This window comes from Opisthocomus hoazin, chromosome 4 (assembly GCF_030867145.1).
Source record: "Opisthocomus hoazin isolate bOpiHoa1 chromosome 4, bOpiHoa1.hap1, whole genome shotgun sequence".
Lineage (NCBI taxonomy): Eukaryota > Metazoa > Chordata > Aves > Opisthocomiformes > Opisthocomidae > Opisthocomus > Opisthocomus hoazin.
In genome coordinates, this window is record NC_134417.1 from 43,661,229 (window position 1) to 43,681,567 (window position 20,339).

At 45.5% G+C, this 20,339-nt stretch overlaps 1 protein-coding gene across 1 annotated transcript in view; it reads right to left on the reverse strand.

The window, feature by feature from the left end:
* Window positions 1-2,586: 2,586 nt before the first annotated feature.
* Window positions 2,587-20,339, reverse strand: part of TMC2 (transmembrane channel like 2) — a 33,405-nt gene continuing 15,652 nt past the window's right edge. Inside the window, exons 12-20 of the mRNA XM_009944988.2 lie at window positions 19,235-19,414; window positions 18,244-18,396; window positions 16,732-16,860; window positions 13,760-13,827; window positions 12,658-12,897; window positions 10,776-10,901; window positions 5,935-6,013; window positions 3,980-4,100; window positions 2,587-2,840 (exon numbers count right to left, since the gene is read on the reverse strand). Coding sequence (XP_009943290.2) covers window positions 2,587-2,840; window positions 3,980-4,100; window positions 5,935-6,013; window positions 10,776-10,901; window positions 12,658-12,897; window positions 13,760-13,827; window positions 16,732-16,860; window positions 18,244-18,396; window positions 19,235-19,414 — 1,350 coding nt within the window. The remainder of the gene's footprint in view (window positions 2,841-3,979; window positions 4,101-5,934; window positions 6,014-10,775; window positions 10,902-12,657; window positions 12,898-13,759; window positions 13,828-16,731; window positions 16,861-18,243; window positions 18,397-19,234; window positions 19,415-20,339) is intronic.

Consider the following 20,339-nt stretch of genomic DNA (forward strand, 5'->3'; position numbering starts at 1 on the left):
CCCCAGAGGAAGCTTGGGATGTATATAGTCTTTCAACAAATGTCCGGGGAGGGGGATGGAAATCGGTGCTGAATCCTCAGACAAGTACTTATTGCCGTTCCTAACAACAGGAAAAGAGGGGTGAAACCAAACACTACTGAATACTGCCATGAGTTTGTGGAGTTTAACCTCCTGTTCCACATGAGTAACTGGCAAATAGGCTCAAAACTCAGAGAGCCAAATAATCATTTTGGTCAATATGAAGACCGAAGGTTGGCATTTTACTCCCTTCACAGCAGTTGTGCTCTAACAGAGGACCCCATTGTGAACTGGAGTCGGGGAAGGGAGCTGCCACCAGTCTACAGAAATTATTGTCTAGCTCATACCATTTGCCCTCATATCCTGAAGCCTCTGAGCTTGCAAAAGACATTGATCAATGGGTGAACCTAACGTATTATAATTAGAGATGAGCAGACCTTGAAAGACTAATTAGCTAATGGGCAGTTGTGTGCTCCAGGGACGACATAGTTCTTTGTAGATCTCAGTATTATTGCAGGTCTTGGGGGCCTGATTCAGAGAGCACTCAAATCCTGGAATAGTTACTCATTAGGCGGGTCTAAGTCTGCCTCTGCTTCTCAGGTTATCAAAACCTGTCTGGAGTTCCCTATGGCTTCTTCATAATGTTTCTTATTGCCCTTATATTCCTTCTGCAAATAAATAAATATTCTCTACTTTTCTCCCATGTATGCACACTCGTGTTTCCAGCCCCTTTCTGTTTTCTAGCAGAGGTGAGTGAGATCTGAAGCCACGTCTCCCCTTTCCAAATCATGTTTTAATGTGAGATGAGGATCTGAGAGGAGGGAAATCCTATTCCTCATTATGCAACCACTTCCTAAGAAACTGGAGTCTGCAGGGCAGACCGGCTGGGCTGAAATCAGGGCACCGTGTTGTTTCTGCAACATCTTTCTGGATTAACAGGCTGGCAGCACGGTCCTCCAGCACTTTCTGACCAATGTTTTCTATAGATGCCCGTAGAGAAGGATGGGAGACAACAGCTTCTGCCTCCTGAAAAAGGCCTTCTCTTGTCTGACTCTTTTCAGCTGTTTCTACAAATAACACATTGACTTTTCTATATTTGAAAGCAAAAAGCAATGATTCAATTTTTGAAGAAATTCTGATTTCTCATTTTATTTGACTCTCGCTTGTATCTCCTGGCGGTGCTTCTCTAGGGCTCTGGTCTCTTTTATAAAGCACCAACATTAAAAAATGAGCTAGGTCTCTATCTACAAATAAGCACAGCACGATATTTAAGCTCTTAATTGTTATGAGGATTTAGATGCCTAAATACATATGTTGGTTTGGACCTGAAAAATGGAATCGTTTTTCCAATCTGCCTCATGTCTGATCTAACTGGACCGCTTTGCCCAGCTCCTTGAAGGTGGACTTTCCTAGACTGAAAGTCAGATGCTCTGTCAAGGCACAGAGGAGAAGTTGTTGAGTTTCCTGCCCTGAACATGTTGTGGCATTTAGTGGAAAAAATTCAAAGTGGGAACATCTAATCCCAAATGTCCCAGCTGTAATGGAATGGTTACTAATTATGTTTATGGATTTATTTTTACTAACATGAGTTTTCTACAGAAATGTTTATGAAGAACAATACATATGTGAACACCAGATCTAAGCTGGCCAGGATGGGTTTGTGTCAACAACAGGAAGAAACTGTAGATGTAAAAGAGCAGGTCCACCCGGAGAAGTCCTGCCACGGAGGCATGGCAAGTCCTGTAGATCCGGAAGATACGATCCTTAAATTGCACCAGAGACTTCTAACTTGTTATAATCAGAAACTAGACCACAGCACTTTTAGTCCCTCGGTTGTGCTGGGTGGTGTCTATAAATCGGGAATCGTATCTTGGGATTGAAATAGTGGTGCAAGCTACTGTCAACAGACTATGAAAAGAGGAGCAGAGCGGGAACCCACGGAAAGCAGTGGTGAGACACAGCGGGGCTGAAACAAGAAGATGAAAGATGGGAGGAGGTAGACTGGAGGAAAACTATCAGGAAGGACAAAATGCAGCTGACAAAACCTCCTTCTGTGCCAGTCTAGTAGGAGTCCTACACTCCTAGTAGTGGCTGCCATGCAGCTGGACAGGGCCACTCACTTTTTTTAAAGAATACTTAATTCCTCAGGTAGAGGGACAACAAAAAACCCCACTTTGTTGAAATGACAGGTAAACTCACACTACTTTTATTAGTTGAAGAAGCCTTTGAAGGGACTGACAAGCACTCATGCCACAGAGTGGGCTCACCATTCCACTGTTAGTAGCCACAGGGCTGCGTCCTGTATGTAGTAATTTAGCAATGCCATGGCTAATTTTCATCCTGACCGCCCCCCATTTCCTCCGTGATCAAAGTCAGTGCAGCTGTTGGGGGTTACAACTCCAAAGCACTACTAAGCTTCTGAACAAAGCTGTTTTAGATAGTCAGTGTTGGATAGATAGAGATCATCATGAGTGGATGACCAACATACAGTAATCATTTCCTACTAAAACTATGATAGTTCATGCAGCACCTCTATTTTAATGTCAAACGGGAGAAAAATTGCTGAGCTTATCGAGCAGCAAATGAGTAGCGTGGCTGCCCTCTCCCCCTTCCAGGGACTGGTCCCAGTGGGTGCCCTCTTGGCCTGGGCTGGCCAGGGTAAGGTGCGCGGACACCCAGTGTTGGTGGCTGTGTCACAAAGATGTGTGGCGGCAGGGTGAATGCTGCTCCTCTCCCACCAGTCATTGGGCTGCCATCCAGGGCTGCTGCTTTGCCTTGCTTCCCAACAGGGCTGGTCCTATTAGGAGACTCTGTTTTCATGTCTAGAGCAAAGATTATGAAAGTTATTTTCTTGAGAATAAACACTGCCTGCCTTTCTCTCCTCAGTGGCTGCTGTCTCTTCTGTGTGCAATAACCCAAGTGTCTGGGGATTTGTGTTCGAACATCTGAATGAAGAAACTACAAATAAGACCATTAGCCCCTGGCCAACAGCCAGCATGTGTGTCTGCTGCCTGAGCCCTCTTTGCAGGTTCTTACTGATGTGTTTATAAGATATGATAGTCTTACCAGCCATGCTGGTACACCTCTAGCCGTGTGGTAGTCATGGGTAATTGCTGATTTTAGTTTTATTTCCAATGCACCCGCAATGCTGCCAGCCCTATTTCCATTGAAATGAGCACCCTGGGTCTAGTCTGGGGGGAATCTGTACTGGGTTGGTCTGAACTTTCCAGCTCATCTTGACCTTTTCAAGAAACAGTCCATCTAAATGTGATGGGATATGGTGGCACTAGTCTGCTTTTCTTGTCAGCATCAAGATCAAATAAAAATCTTTCATGTGTGTTGCTCTGTTTCTCACAAACGAGACCAGGAGGTTCTGATGTTCAGGAAATGACTGGTTCAGACTGAGCCTGCAGGATCTGTCTTCCTTGAGAGTGTCTGGACCCTGGTGCCAATGCCTCCTCCTGCATCTTTCTGCCCAGCCACAGACCCCCTCAGCAGAGCTCACAGCATGCATTTATTTGCCCTAAGACCAACTCAGTCCTGTGAAAAGCTTCTGTCTCATTCATAATAAATTTTCCAATGAAAACTTAAATTCAGAAAAGAATCTGTGCCTGGCTCAACTCATCATCCCAGAAACAACTCCGGAGTTTCAGCGTTGTTCCCAGGATAAATTGCTGGCTTTGTGACTGGCATGGTTAAGAGCTGGGATATGAATCATAAATTTGGATTACAATTCCTGTGCTGTGATAAGCCTGTGCAAGACATAATCCAGTCTAAAAACTTACCCTTCCTGGGTGACCACTCAAAGGTGGACTTCTGTAAGCAGACAAAATCTGGACTAGTTACACTCATCCAATCCCTTGCAAATGTTTATCGCTCCAGTTTCTCAATACTTCTCAGTCAGTTTGGTGGCAAAAGGAGCCTTTTCAGGAGGGTTGAGGGGAGGTTGTTTAGTTTTTACCTTCTTCTTTTTTGGGGTGACCTTCACTTTTTGTACTTGGTGTAAGGAAATCCTCCATATCTTGCAACATGGGGTTAGTGCTGGCTTTGTTGTTTCTCTTGTTTTTCTCCTCTTCACGTTGCTGCATCAATAAAAATCATGAGGTTTAGTTTGAAACTGCAGAAGTGATCTGTGAAATGGTGGCCTGGTGTCATGGTTGGCCTGGCTAAGTGTTGGTATGAATGCAATCTCTTTGCCAAGTTCAAGGTGCTTTGTCCAGTGACCAAGGGTTTTGGGGAAAGAAAGTACATCCCAGACTGGATGGAGAGCCTGAGAAGCAATGGCTCTGCTCCTCTTAGGGCAAAGCACTTTCTGATAACGTGGTTTAGGTCTGCCAGGCTGGCTGTATGTTTCTGCAACTGCCAATCTGCCCTTCCTGGGATTTTGGTTTGCTTTAAATGTGGACTTGTTGAGAAAGAGGGTGTCAGTGATAAATGCCAGGGAAAAAGGAGGGAGGCATGACAGCATGGGGATGGGCTGTAGGGCTGTCTTTAGTTTCACTTGCATACATTTAGACCATCAAAATATTTCATCTCTGGTGGGCTCCAACCGCTGACCACCCCTGCCATGACGAGGCAGCTCTCATCCCTTGCTCCCTAAGCAGCAGGCCGTGCTAATGCCCTCCCTTTCCTTCTGCCCTGCTGCATGCCCCTCCTTTCGCAAGGCTTGGCTGCCTCAGCAAACCTATAGGTGCCTGCAGGATAAAGATATTTAAGGTCTGTGCAAAGGCAGGTGCCTTTTGGTAGCTCTGGGCCCTGCTTTGTGACCCCTCCGTGGGAATTTGTGCTCCCTTAAACCCTGATCGCAATCAGCTTGTGCAGGATGAAATAGATTACATGCTGCCAAGCCTGAGCATGTGTTCAACTCTTGCAGTGCTTGAGGATGCCCTATGCATGAAGACCCTTATTTTAAGCCATGTGCATGAGTGATCGGTTCCAAATTTGAGCATTTGGATGTAATTTATGGAGTCTCATTTCTCAGTGCTTGCATCCTCACTTTCAGTGTTGCACCAATCCCTGCTTCATGCAATGCGTTGCTTGATGTAGTGTTGCTTCTTTGGCTTGGATCATGCTCTGTACCAGCAGAATGGCTGATACCAGTCCTTGGATGGTATCGTATCCTCTCCTGATGCAAGGCTTGGTACTTTGAACATGTCCACGTAGCACAAAACAGCACAGGGTTAGAGACCCACCAGGAAAGCTCTGGGCGAAACATGCTGCCAGACCAGCACAGGTGCTGACAGCAGGACACCTTTGCTGTTTCTCAGTGAGGCTCATTATCTGAGCAGAGCTGCGCATTTGCAGGTATTCTGCTGCCAGACCTAATTAATATTAGTTCAGGGGTCCCTGCATTTTCATCCTCTACTTGTTGCAATCTCTCCCAGTTCTGGATATGATAAGGTCCAAATTCTACCCTGCAATCCGAGCCATTGCATCTGTCTGTAGCTGGCTTTTCCCATCTGCATGGAAGAGACAGACCCCAGCCTCCTTTGTACAGGACTTTGAGAATGACTGGTAAATAATGGTATTCCCACGTTGTTATTGATGTTTTTTTGCTCTTCAGCTTGTACAAAACCTGGCTGTGGTTTTGATAGGCCTATCATTGTCCCTGGGAGATCTCAGGGTCCAAAACATTACTTCAACTTTGAGGTAACGTATTTTTGTAGATGGGGAGTGTAGTTTATGGGAAAACTCACCATAGTTTTGATGTATGAAATAGCAGCCTATTATGGAATGTGACCACTCTCCACAGTTAGCTGTTCAATGACATCAGAGAGGACTAAACAAGCATAAAATGCGTCTTCCCCTTGTGTCACTAACATGTTCAGAAGTGAAAAGCAATTGAAAAGCAGATGTTGCACATCAAACTTGAAGTGCATGGCTTTTCAAAGATGTCTTTGCCAGATCAGTACTTACCATTTGCATTTTCTTCTTCAGCTCTGCATTGGCGCGTTGGTACGCTTCAGCCACAGCATTTAGGTAATAGATGGCAAGGCTGCAAAAACAAGTGTATTGCTGTACTGGTAGGATCAGGGAAGAGAGAAAGGTTCACAGAGAGGGAACATTTAATTTTTGCCTACATTTTAATACCTAGCTTTCCCACCAGCTGTCTGCAAACTGCCTTTCAGAGAATCAAGGCTTAGGAAAAATTCAGGCTGCCTCGTGGCATGGTCAGCTAAGATGGACTGAGCCAGTCCAGTAGCTCAGTTCTGCTCAAACAGAAGAATGACCATCCTGCCCTCCTGCCTCCACCTTGGCTGGCCATGGGCTCCCTCTGCTTCCTTTGCACCAGCCTTGGTGAAGCCAGGCACCAGCCTTGAAAACCCACTCAGCTGATAAAACACGTGGCTTTCTGCCGTGGCTCAAAGGAAAACCCTGGCCTGGGAGACAAAACAGGCACCAGGTTCCTCAGGGACCTTAGAAAAAACTAGGAAACCAGGAAAATGGTGGCAGAGCAGCGCCCTGAACAGTCTTCTGAAAAGCACATTGCTCAAGGCATGGTCCTGCTTCCCACTTGGCCAGGACCCTGTATCCTGCATTCTGGGAAGGGGCTGCCGGGAGTGAGCAGAGATGGGAACTGGGGACAAGCTGAAGCCAGGTCGGAGCAGAGCCACTGGCTTCTGTTTCAATCTCTTCTTCTGCAGAAAGGGCATGCCAAATCCAGGGGAAAACTGAGCCAAGCTGGAGGGCGCTGAAAGGCGAGCGGGATGGGAGAGGTTGTGCTGGCAGCCAGCCTTTGGCGCACAGGGAGGTGCGTGTTTTAAAATATGCCTGAGCGCCTGGGGCTGTCTCGCCACTGCTACTACTCGCCAACCACTAATATTTTGATTGTCCAAAATGTCTCCTCCTGCTTTTGTAGAGTGCTTTTATTCTTCTAAATTATAAACTTCATATGCTCAGTGACTCCAAGCCATTCCCAGGAAAAGTACTAGCTGTTCAGTTCACCACTATAGCTTTCTGTTTTTTTTTGAAGTAAAGTAGAAAATTGTCTTGGGGGATCAGGGTATGCGAGAAAAGGCAGACTAAAAAAACCCAGGTTTTCTGACAGTTCAGAACTGGCTCATGTGGCTCCAGCCCAGGTTCAGCATCCTCAAACCAGGCTCAAGGATTTTGTCAGCAGAATGCTTGACCATAAGCCGAGCAAGGCACCGTGTACCAGCATACTGGTTTCCAGGTGGGAGATCAGGAAGGGGGATTTAGGATGGCCTTTCTTGAGGCTTATTATGGGGATCTGCCTAGAGGAAACACATTTGCTTCTTTTTGCCTAGTATTAACCCAAATCTCGCCGCTGGTGATCTCTGCCCCACAAAACCTCTTGGCAATTGTTATTTATGTTCTTCTGTAAGGATGTGATGGTTTTATTTCTTCTATGTTATCAAACTCATTGCCTAGGAAATATTAGTTAACTAGATCTGCCTATTCAAAGCTGTCTGGGATGCCGTGCTCTCGATTTCTGAGCTGCCTTCTCAAGTTCATTCAATAACTGAGCAAATCCATTTCCATTCCCTTTTCAGTCATTTCTCACCCTCTGCATCATCTCCAACCACCACAGCTTCCTCCTGTGCCGACACCTGTGTTTACCAGGGCATTGATGGGAAGGGTGTGAACTCACCAGGTCCCTCTCCCAAACACAGTGAGGTACAAGCCTGCTCTGCCTGCAGGTTTATTGCTCAGGGGAGGCTGAGTTTGTCCAGGATTGAACTTCCCTTATGGCATCTTGGGAGGGAGAGGGGAAAGGGACAATGACACAGAAAGGGGATTTGGGGGGATACCTTTGAAGTCCAAATCTGCAGGTAGTCAGGCAGATTTGGACTGGGTTGTTTAGGCCAAGCCTCAGCAATGCTGAAGCAGCCTGGGTCAGCCTCCAAGGTGCATGTCAGTGTCCTGGACAGGTCCAACAGGTGTTCTGGATTTGCTATTGAATTCTTGATTCACACTGCTAGTGCCGGTTCCCAAGAAAGGCAGAGCAAAGCCAGGTCCTGGTCTGACTGTGAGCAGCAGCATAAGGAGCTGTAAACTTTGCTGGAAAATCAAGTAAGCATTGGAAAATTGAGTTTATCCACTTATAATGGGGGGCTTTAGATCTGCTTGCCACTGAAATGAGCCTGGGGATGCACCCTCGTGCTTGAGCTGTTTAGCATAGATGCAGTGTGGCCCTGGCACTCCTCTTCTCTGATTTACTGCTCCCCCAGAGCTGGGGAGAGAGTATGGGTCACTGTCCTCCTCTAGCCTGCACAGCAGTTTTCAATCTTTTTCTCCTTCTCCTTGATGCAGTAGAGTGCTTCTAGGTTCTGCCAGGAAGCTCTGCAAGCCATGGCCTGAAATCCTGCTCCTGACCCAAGAGGGATTACGTTATGTGCCTGGGTGCATAATATCTATGCTTCTGCTTTCTCTTTGTCTCCTTTTTCCCTTGTCCTCGGACAGCTAGAAACGGGACAGTAAGCTAGACACCCATGTCGCACACTGGACTCCATCATTGTTTGGGACCAGAAGCCAAGAACAGAAATAAATACAAGAGGCATTTTGGATTGGACCTGGAAAAGGAGAAGGGGATATCATGGCTGGAGAAAATGACTCAATTCGGTCTACAGAAGCAGAAAACAGATTTTTTTTTTTTTTTTTGAGTGTCTGGCATCAAAATCAACAGACTGCCCATTTACGATCCACGTATCGCTCTTTGTAGAGGCTTTTTTTTATTTAGGCTGCATTGTAGGTTGCCTTACCTGCTACTTTGAGAACTGCTGGCTCTCTGCTCATCAGGACCAAATGAAGCTTTTGCATTTCCCTCGTTTTAATATTTTGGCAAGCTGGATGGGGATCAGTGTAAGGACTAGCTCCAGCTTGACCCTGTCTACCTGTCTGCACCACAGCAGAAGCAGCAGCAGAAGCTGAAGACTTTGAGGGAGAAGGCAGAAAACTGGGGACATGATAATGTGAGTCCCTCAACTGAAAAGTTTCTGAGAGGAGAAAAGGACTCAAGCCTTAGGAAAAGTCCTTGTACGGTAGCTATGATTTCATCTGGGATTATCCCAGGAAAAGTTTGGGTGCGCACAGCGAGCAGCACTTCTGCAAGACACCTGATGCTCTCTGGACGTGCAAGAGCCGCTGCAAGGGGCTGCCAGTCTGACTTGTCCAGGCACTGTGAGGGCAACAACTTTGTTAGGGCTGTGCCTCTCTTGGGAGCTGAATGACTGCATATCACAAATATCTAATATCCTCCAAGGCTGCGCAGGCAGTGTATCTGGGTAGGAAACGAGGATGTTTTAGGTAATGTGAACATAGGGTATCTCTCAGTTTGCGGAGGGGATTGGGACAGAGACAAAACGGTGGCTCAAGGAGAGATGGACTGATGGTGAGGCTGTTATGTGGGAATAGCCCAGACTGGGAAGGGGTGATAGGAGGTGTCTCTTCAGCAGATAAACTGGATTTGTGCTTTTCCTGTCCTGGCTGTCAGTGGAGGAAAGGGCAGGAGATTGTCACTGAACAAAACATGATTTTCAAACCACTCTCCCACCACCTTTTTGGAGGCTTGCATCAAAGCTTCAGAAACCTGACCTGCAGCCCTTTTATAAAGATCATCCACTTGGGGTGCATTAGCTCGGCAGTCTTCATCTTATTTTTGTGGTAGCATCTGCTAGTGCTACTGTGAAGCCCTCAGGAATAGAGCTAATAACTCAATAATATTCTTGGCTGTACTAGGGGCATGTAGCATGAGACTTCTTGTCTTCTGCATGTATCTGATCTGATTCTTCTAAGCGTAGGATCTGTCTGCACGAGTTACAGTATCTGATCATATTTATTTAGGTTAAAATGAGTAAACAGTTCGAGGCAAGTGAAGGGATGACAGGTCATTTTCAGTTTAATTGAGATTTTTCTCAGGCTGTGTCTATAAGAAACTTTGTAACACGAGAACTTGTATTTGATTGAATTTAGTGGCATTATCTTCAGTGTAACTTATTCAGAATGAAGGGTCACAGTGCCCAAGAGTGGCTGCACTGGATCAGCCCAGAGGCCCATCTCCAATGTGTGTGGATTCCCAAAGAAGAGCCAGAGCAGGCAAACACACGTAATACGCTTCCCAGCCCTCTCTCTGTCTCCCACTGTTTAGTCTGGAGTGTTCAGAGCTGCCTATAAAATTTGGCCACAGCTCTTCCACTCATTTTGCTAGCTATGGAAACTTCAAGAACAATTCAAAAAATATCTTTTTTGAAAAGAGAGCTGCCCTGGTCCTACTGCTGCTGAAGGTGCTATGGATTTAAGTGTGGTTTCAAAGCTAAAATGATCAGACAACACTGAAATAAATTCCAGATGTATTATTTGGAAAAGAAAATAAAAAACCAAAAAACCCAACAACCCAAACAAAACCCACACCTCTTCATATTTTTGGGAGTGTGATTTTTGAATGCCTTGGCTTGGCAGTGCTGTAAATACCACCAGCTGTGACAGAAATTACGTCAAAAGCAGTTGAGACTGTCCATTTATCTCCTGCTGGCTACTGAAATTTTTCATGTGAAAGCTGTGACAGCTTTGATATCCATGAGGCCTCTGTCAGCAATGCATTTCATCTGCTAAGTTGTGTTTAATTGGGTCAGGTAATTAAATTTTGGGAAACAGGTTTGGGTGAAGGTGAGGGGGGTAGGGAGCACATGTCTGCCCTAATCCGGGCTGTTATCTCAGCAGAAGTTGTATCTAGATCTCACTAACATCCCAACCTCCTCCCCCCCAGCCAGGCATGTACTATTGCAAGGAAAACTTACACCATGAGCAGAATTGCAGGTATGATCAGTCCTGGATTTGCCACATAGCTGAAGATCTTGGCAACAAAAAGTGGGAAATCGAGCTCGATGGTCTCTTGAATGACTTCATACATCCTCTTCTTTCCACTGGAAAGACAAACAGCCAGTGAAGGAGTGTAGGTATTTCCTGAAGGGACAAAACAACTCCTAATCTAACAACGCTAAGTAGCATGTTTCCTCTCTTTCAGTGAGCATCAGCTTGCTGTTGGCCACCAAGGATTTTGAAATGCCTTAATTTTAAATTATCTATTGGTCCAGCCATTCCTCCCCCCCCCCACCCCAGCCCCTTGATTATGAGAATAATCTTTGCCAGGCTAACTTGCTCCTGGAGTTAATATATTATTCACACATGTGGCGCCTTTATGAGTTCTGACTATTTACCCCTCTGAAATGTATAAAACCCTACAGATTGCAGTAACCATACATTTCTGATCAATATCTTATGAAATATGGCCTTTTCATGGTAGAGATGACTTTCCATATGCAAATTCCGGTTTTCTGAAATAATGAGCCAACTTGAAGAGCTGCTAAGTAATTATAAAAATAGCAAGCTGTAATTAATGCTTAATAGAAAACTCAGTGAAAGAGTAATTTTAATCCAGATTGATAAAGCAGATGAGAGTATTCTGTATGAAAGCAGAACAATTCTGTAAAAAGCTGGACTGTTTAATTGACCTTGTCCTCTCCCCAGCATCTCGGGGTCTGTGAATACAGTCCTACGAGTGCTATTCCTCATATTTAGGCTTGTTGTCTCCTGGGATCTTGCAGGATTCTGCTTAGGAATGTGTTGGACACTGTCTTGATGATTTGAGTCAATAAGGACAAACTTGGCTAAACGGTGTACAAGCTTCGTCAACTGCCTTAAGCCCAGGAGAGCTGAGCTTTCAGTCAAGCTGAGAGGTGTGCCAAGGGTCTGAATCAGGCTAGGTGGCTTTTGAAGGGTTGGTTGGGAACTGAAATAGCTCTTTCACATTACAGATTAGTCATCTCCAGATAACAGTGTGTGTGCAACAAGTTTCTTGTCAGATTTTTTGATGTTGCTCGTTGACACCTGTGCTTGTCAGGGAATTATGGTCTCTTGCCTTCTCCCTGAGTCTTTTAGCTTTCTGTTCTTATTCTCCATTAGCAACTGGATAACCTAAACCAGTGCATCTACGGGAACAATTTGTTCCAAGCTAGCTGCTTGCTGAGTCAGACTTAACAGGCCCAGGAAATGGCATTACTCAAATTAGACTTTATTGGCATGTTAATCTGTCCACTGTATGCTCTGTGCAGTGCTGATTCTGTTCTAATTAAAAAATGAAAAAGGCTTTTTTTTAAAAAAATAGTATCTGCAACTCTTCAGGCACAGACCTATCCATTTCCTGTTCTTTTCCAACGAAATTCAAAACGTGAAATAGATCTCGTGCTGTGGGAGTTCTTGGCTCTATGGAAGATCTTAGAAGGAGACTTTGGACCCCTTTTGCTCCCAGAGAGCCTTAGGGGTGTTCCTGTTGCTTTTTTTACTGGGGGCTGCGTGCTGCTGTCCCACTGCTGCTGTCTTCTTGTGCTTTCATGGATGTGTGTTGGGGGAACGCCAGGAGTAGCAGAGGAGGCAAAGCAGCCGAGTTTGCAGAGCAAGCTGGAGAAAGCAGACAGGAGCTCAGAGCATGTTCAGTGCTCCCAGCTGACTGTATGCACCCCACAGCAGGGTATGGCCCATTGCCTCACAGTGTGAAGGGTTTAACCAGGTGGGGAATGGAGGCATTTCACCATCTCTTCTGGAGTCCAGGCCTTCTAACTTCATTAAAATAATCCCATGTATCAGAGCAGAAAAATGGCCTTTTTGGTGTTTTGCTAGTACCTGAATGGACCGCAGTCAAAGGAGGGAGGCAGGGACATGATGGTGTAAGCCACAGGCAGGAGGCTGAGGAACAGGATCAACAGCAAGAGTCCCATGTAAAAATTATTAGACTTGGAAGCTTTGAAGACTCGTTCGTGAGGCACATTGCTACTCATAACAGCCCAGCACTGAAAATACATGGAGGTTAATAAGCGCAGCACGTTTATACCCACGAGCCCTGGTGCGTAAAAGGATCCCATCCTGAAAAGGAAAGGAGAAGGACAGGTGCTATTTTCTGACAGGCTGGCAAGTTTTTTATTTTCAGAAGAAGAAAAACAAGTGTTTGTGTGATGGCAAGTTTGCCCACAAATGAAGTCTGTGCGGGCTGGCTTGTGCTCCCACAGGAAAAGCTACCTGGTAACCACTGCATTGAGGACCAGTGACATCTCAGACCCCTCAGTGGTTGCAAAGAAAGATTTTCAGTTTGTGACAAAAGTCACTTGAACATAGCTTGGAAAATGTCAGGCGAACATAACCAACAGGGAGAGAGTCCCTTAAATCTGCACAGGTGGTGTAGCAGGGGAACAGGCAGAAATTGTCAATCTATGGCAAAAGAAACTTTGCTCGCAGGGGTGAGGGTGCTTTGTGCTGTTGCCTGTTCCTCTGGTGCTGCCACAGCAGGGCAGAGCAGCTCCTGTTTGCCCTCCCTTAGTGCAGTTTTGGGATGTGCCCCTCCTGCCCAACCTGCTCTAGCTGGCTCCGTGCCCACCCTTGCATTGACGTGTAAGCTCATGCTGCCCCCAGAACCCTTTCTGATCTCTTCCCCCAGCACATGGACCATCTTAATACGTTTTTACCACTGGAAAAAAATGATCTTATAAAAGTGAGAGTGGGGTATGGTTTGCACAACTGATCTCTGCTTCAGTTATGCCACTGCTACTCCTCTTGGACAAGTAAGCCGGCATTTTTACATTTTCTGCTTTTATAGTCAAGCACAGAAAGCCAAGCAATCAGAAAAACCAAAACCCAAAGATTATTGTGGCTGGCTTGGAAGGTTTCGCACTCCACTGGCAGGTTTTCTAAATATTGCAAAAAACAATCAAAAAAAAAAGAAATATCTTACCAAATCATTCCCTGGTTGAAGACCAAACCCAAAACGTTGCCACTAATGTCAAACTCCGCATAGGACGGCTGCATGGGGAAAGAAAGGAGAGTGTGTTGTTGCTAGAGACATCTGCTATTGTTTGCTGCTGAGTATAAGGATGCTTATTTAAACCGGTATGAAGGGATTTCTCGGAGGGCTCCCGCTGCGTGCATACTGCTCGAATGACCAGCAGCAGCGTGGTGAAAGCAAAATTGGAGCTACCAGGCCATGGGCTGCTGCTTCTCTTTTGGCTTGCTGAAAATTCGAAAGAGATATGGAGGTGCTTAGAGTTGCTCTGTGTTTGTCTCTTCCTGCAAACATAAAGCCAGCCGTGAGCAAAGGAGCCATGGCACGGGACTAGGTTTTACACTCCAGCTGGCGTGTCTGCCTATGGACTTACAGTTCTACCCTGATAAAATATTGAATGTTTAAACGGTGACAACGATGAGCTGGAGGGCAAATGCTATGCCATCTATATCCATGTCCCCAGGCCTTGCAGCAGCAGGCTGCTGAAGAACAGAAACAGACGGCAAAAGGAGAGAAATGTGAGGGAATATATGACCTGGTGGGTGTCTGGTAACATTTTGCTCTGTGCTAGCCAGTAGTTAAAATACTGCTTTTTATGGAGCAACCTGTCTGATGTGGGTGGTAATGGTGGTAAGTCCAGAACAAGCTGGTCTAATCTCTTGACAGTATTAGTTGTTTTATAAATTACTATTCTACTAGATTTGCTATTATGAAGATACTGCTTCTTCTACATATATCTGCACAAAACTCAGATCACTTTTGGCAGATTAAACTATGTGTAAAGTTTTTCTTTTACGTTTTCTTGAAAAACAAAAATTTTTTACTGCAATGCAGAGAACACTGTTCTAAGAAGTGACGGGTGATACCCTTATGTGTTTGAAATGTCCTGTGCAGTACGTCTCTTTTTCATGCAATTTGCAAGTACTTAGTACTGTCAGCACTTCATAGGTTGAGCTTTAAGATGTTTGTTTTCTATGATGAAAACTCAACAGGAGCCTGCCTAGTCAGTCTTGCTCAGCTGACTGCTCACAGCTTTGGAAAGGGATGGGTGCAAACATTGTTTTCTTTGTTCTTTTGATTCTGATCCATTTCTATTTCAAATCTTTAGCTAGATGTTAATATTGGCTTCTTTTTCCTATGGAAATAAAGACAGCTTTCAGCACCTGCTGTCCTCTGCCATGAGTACTTCTCTGTGAGAAGGCTGGGTTAAACATGAGACTTATTCACTGTATACATTAGAAAAACACATGTACAATTGTGCTGGTGCCCGTGGCTATGTTGGGTTAGATGGCTGTTATCAAACCATCTTTCACTCCTTTTTCATTCCTGGGCCAGGGGGAAAAAAACCAACCCCTACTTGAGCACCAGTGAAGTAATACACATAGGACCAGGCAGAATACATGAATCTCCCAAAGATGTAAGGGAAAAAGAGGAGGGAAGCCGACAGTGCTTTCTTCCTTCTGTAACTACAATGGGAGCCACTTGGCATGCACGGAGAGATTTGCCTTTGCCAGACTGCCAGCCCTCTAGTGATGCCCACATTATGGGCTGCAAATTAATGCTACTGCTTAGTCCTAATAAATAAGGGCCTCACTTTGCTCCTTCTGAGCTCCCTGGGTTGGACTGCTCATTTGCAAAAGCCGATATGCTGGAGCATGTTAGTCTGGTAATCCCCTGAGAGATGCTGATTGGGGTTTTTTTCTCCATGCAAAATTGCCTCGCAGCCAGGGGAGAAGAGAGAGAGAAGTACAGAATAATCCCCAAAGTAGCTCTTTTTATATGTCACTGGGAATTGGAAGAGGGATGTCCAGGAAATGAGGGAGTGTGGGTGTTTATACATCAAGGAATGCCTGCAGGACAGAAGAGACTTCCAGCTACTTGTAAAATGGAGATCTTAAGAATGATGATATTTCCAAAAGTCGTTTTGAGGAAAGCGTCTAAAAAAAAAAGTCAAAGGTGGCCAACAAAGTGAGAGGAGGACGTGGCCAGGAGGAGGAAACCAGAAGCTTCAACAAGACTGTGGTCTGTGAGCACATGCAATGGGAGCAATTTCATGCTACTTGTCTGCCAGGGAGGTCCTCTGAGCTCCGAAATCCCTTGGCCCATGGAAATGTCGTCTGCCTCCTCCAGAAGAAATACAAAATGCCTGTTGTGCCCCAACCGCCCTTGCTTGCCCAGGCCCCTGTAGACACCTTCAAAGCCCTCCTCCGCTTTTCTCCAGATCCCTCCTGGAAACCCTTCCAGTATGACAGCTAGGCAGCTGGTACACTGCTGTAACTGCAGCCTCACAAGGAATTTCCATCTCTGTTTGAATCTATCTGTTTTTGTCACTTCTTATGTGAAACAATGGACTGTTTTTTCATTGTTTGCTTCTGTATTTGTGCAGCTCCAGTACTGGCTGCTCTGGTTATGTAGCCTTTGTGAATACCAGAGTCCTGCGCTGTTGTGTGTTACGCATACATGAGAAGGTAAGGAAACACTCCTTGCTCCACTGCAGCAGAAGTAACGCCAGATTCCATCATTGATCAGAAGACAGTGCTGTGAGTAGCGCATGCGGCTGCCTGTGGAGCGGGCAACGAACAGGAATGTCTGCGGCTTTGAGAAGAGGTTTAGAAGGGCCCAAAATTTTGTGGTTATAACAACTGAATGAACATCTGATTAGTTTTTTTTATTTTTACAACTTCATGTTTTAAAGTCCTGAGGTGGAGGAGAGAAATTGATTTTTCTAGGGCTTTATCTGGGATGGAACTGATTGATCCAGAGAAGTGATGCAGAGACTACCTACACCAATTAAGCATCTGACAAGAGCAGAGGACCACTGGAAGCATTTAAAACCAATCTGTTTGTAGCATGTGACCAAATGGCCCCAAATTACTTCTGTCTTTTCAGCTTTGAATCCACTTTCACTTACAAATTTCACTTACAAATCCAGCCTCTAGGTCCCAGCACCAACAGTAGTTCACAAATCTGACGAAGCAAGCTCGGATGAAATCTCCCACCAGGATGGTTATGTAGGTCACCAGGATATCAGACACAGTGAGCCTTACAAACTCCTGCAATTCAAAACAATGAAAAAACATTTAGCGCCTGTAATTACAATACTGCATTTGGGACTGTATTTTTTTATTAATACATTTGTCTTTATATGACAGTGACCTTCAGAAAAGCATGCCATGAGCCAATTCCTTGCCTGTTTTCAAATGCTCAGCAGTGCCTAAGCTTTAGCTCTGTGCTTGGGAACCATGAGCTCCCTTACAGCCATTAGCCCTGATAGTTGTTACTAGCACTATTGAATACACTATATGTTGTGGCAGCACATAAAATGGAAGCAGAATGTAATTGCCGCAATACTGCCAGTGTAAAACATACATATGCTGAGGGTAATTTTGATTGTGCATAGCTCTGCTATAGCTTAGCTCTGTAACCTTCATGTGGACTCCTGAGGAAATTGCTCCGTTGTAAACAAGAGCTGCAAGGAAGTGTAGAGAGGGGAGATTTGCAAGACAAGAATGGTAAAATTTCTGGCAGAAGTAAGACTTGTAGGGTGAGATAGCTGGTGTCCCAAGGATTCAAAAGGAAAAGCACTTACAAGAAAAGGTTTAAAAGTTTGAGGGGAAAAAACAAGGATCTGGAGTATGACAGCTCAACTGCACTGAGAGTCAGTCCCTTATGAGGAGTGATGGTGGCTGGTCTCTCCCCAGCTTCACTAGTCAAGTGTCTGAAAACCACTTGGCTAGTGAAGACCCGTTGGATGTACATAGTAATGCGTAGCCTTGTATCTTGGTAAGCCCTAGCTGTCTGTATCAGCCATTAAATAATTGCTTTTACTTTTTAAGTTGTGCATAATCTGGCTGCAGAACTTCCTGGTGCGAGGTGAAGGTTGCAGGGTGGGTTTGTGGGGTGAATCTCTGAGGACTTGAAGGCCACCCTGCATACATTTCAGGGGGGTTATTTTTGCCTAATTCTGCTCTTGTCCCATGGCCTCACAACACATTAGAGATTGGGATGTGTCAGGAGTTCCCTTGAGGCATATCCTCTGGTTGGGTTTTATTTGTGCTCCAAAGCCACTCTGCAACATGAACTGAAGTGCAGCAATAAGTGGAGAAGACAGGTTTGCTTCAAAGGCACAGTTGTGATCTGAACAAACACACGACGCAGGCATGGCTGCAGACTACCTGGCCTTTTGTTCTCTTCATGGCAAGTGCCGCAGAACTCTGCATGCCCTGGGCGCTTCTAGCTGGGGATTTCACCACCATGGCTTGAGAACCATGGCCAAGGACTTACACTGCCTTGGTGCTGCTATGTGAGAGTCAGGAAAGGAGATGCCATTTGCGAGGAAAACTTCAAGCCTGGAAATGCTAAAAACATCAACAACTGAAAAAAAAAAACCCTACCCCAAACCAGCCCAGAGACTTACTACGTAATGAATTTCTTACAATGCCGACTGTTGTCTCCCAGCAGGGTCCCCTGGGCACGTCTGCAGGATCAAGGGGAGGTGGGGTGGCCGTGCTGCCGTTCACAGCAGACAAGTTGTGGTGGCCAAGCAGCGTCCAGTGTGTGATGTTCTTCACCACGTCCTCTTCAGCCAGCTGCAACGAAAAGACCCCCCCAGCCAAAAACATCAGGAAACAGGGGTCCCAGAGGAGGTGTTTGGAGAGACCCAGGGCATTGGGTTCCCCTCTCCTCCCTACTGGTTACCACCCGTCATATCAGCATCTGTTTACAACAGAGTTGCAGCTGGCAATAGCACAGAAACTCCTTCTCTTTGTCCAGGAGCAGGGGAGCAGCAGCCCTTCCAGACTAAAAGCAGATAGGGGCATGGTGAGTTTTGGGGAGCTAGCAGCCTGCTCCCTGCACATGAAGAAGCCAGACCTCCTTCAAGACTACCGTGTGCAGAGGAAGCCTCCACCCAGATGTCCTTCCTCACTTTCTTCATAGTTTTTCTGGGCAGAGCAAACCTCCCCGATTACTCCAATTCTTCTCAGCTTAAAACAGAGTCATTTTTTCTGTGGATCAGTTAGACGTTTATCCTTTCCTGCAGTTATCTGCCTGCAACACGCTACTAGGATAATGTTAAAGAGGGGAGGACAGGGGAGGAGGATTATAAACTATATCCTTGGGGTCTGTGTTACTAGAAATTGCCAACGGTGTCAGATGGAGAAAAAAATCAAATTACCCTAACATGCCATGATTGCAGGAGACAATAACCACTCTCTTTTCAGGGCTGTAAAGAGGATCTGGACACTCTGGAAACCTCTCTGGTCAGTGAGTCTCCCTGGGGCGCTGCAGGTGATGCTCGAGAGGAAGGGATGGGGGAAGTGCCTGCTGCAAAGTGGGTGATCATTCGTACTGGCTGTAGGGATGGGTTGCTCTCAACAGTGGCTCTGGAAAATGCTAGTGAATGTGGCTTTTCAGCTCAGGTCTTACTTTTTCGTTGACATCATCCATCAAAGCCAATAAAAACGTGTAGAGGTTCCCAAGGAAGAGTGCGAAGATCCGCCCCAGCTGCCATTTCAGCCCGATGCGGGGATGGTAATTTTCTAGTGCAGCGATGGTTTCAAACAGTGGAGGGCAAAACATGCCTAGCAAGGACATCACAATTTCAACCTGCCGCATGACAAACAGGAGATTACTACTAATAGTAACAACAGCGACTGTCTTACTTTGAGCAGAATGGGGGCTGCCAGCAACTGGTTGGAGATTTTTGAAGGTTTATAAAGGGGAGGGAGCCAAAACGAGCTCAGCTTCTGGGGGCTGGTGGGCAGGCAGCACAGTGTCAGACTTCAGGGCTGGGTTGTGTGGCTTGCTCTTGCAGGAGCACTTTTGCTGCTATCTCAAAGGGATAAGCTCTGAAGACTTTGTTCCCTGTCAGTCCAGTCTCATGAATATTTAGGTTCCTCAAGTCCTTCGTAGTACTGCTTGCATCAGCTCTGAGATTCTTATTTTAGTTTTGGAGGAAGCGCAAGACTTGGCTTGTGTGCATAAAGGTAATTAGCCAGTTCAAATGTCTATTTTCCACGTTCAGCACCTTTGCTTTTCAAATAGGCAATTACAGATTTGAATGGAAGCACACCAAGGACACAGTTTTGCAGCTCAAGAAAACATGTGCTAGTGGCATTTTTGTTCCTCAGTATGGTGCGAGATGCTAAGTTGTACTGTGGTCAGTGAGGTCATTGGCAAGTCAGCGTTAGCTCAAGCATGACTTGCAGGTGCTATCTTTTTTTACAACCCTACAGTGCCTGTCGGCCTGTGGAGAACTGTGTCTGTACAGCTACTGGCAGGCTCTGATTCACAGGTCTCTTTTTTGTGTGTTGTTTTTTTTTTTTTCCAGCAGAGGGTACAGTACCCAGAACTGTATATATTCACATCTCAAGTTATCACCAGGAAAGTCTCAGACATTAAACTTTTTTTTTTTAATAGGATTTTTTTCTTTGGGAAAAGTTTACTGAAATAAATCATTTTGTGAGAAAGTGTTGTCTTGCTAAATTTTTCTGAGGGAATTATGAAAATGCATGGCTTTTAATTTAATTTG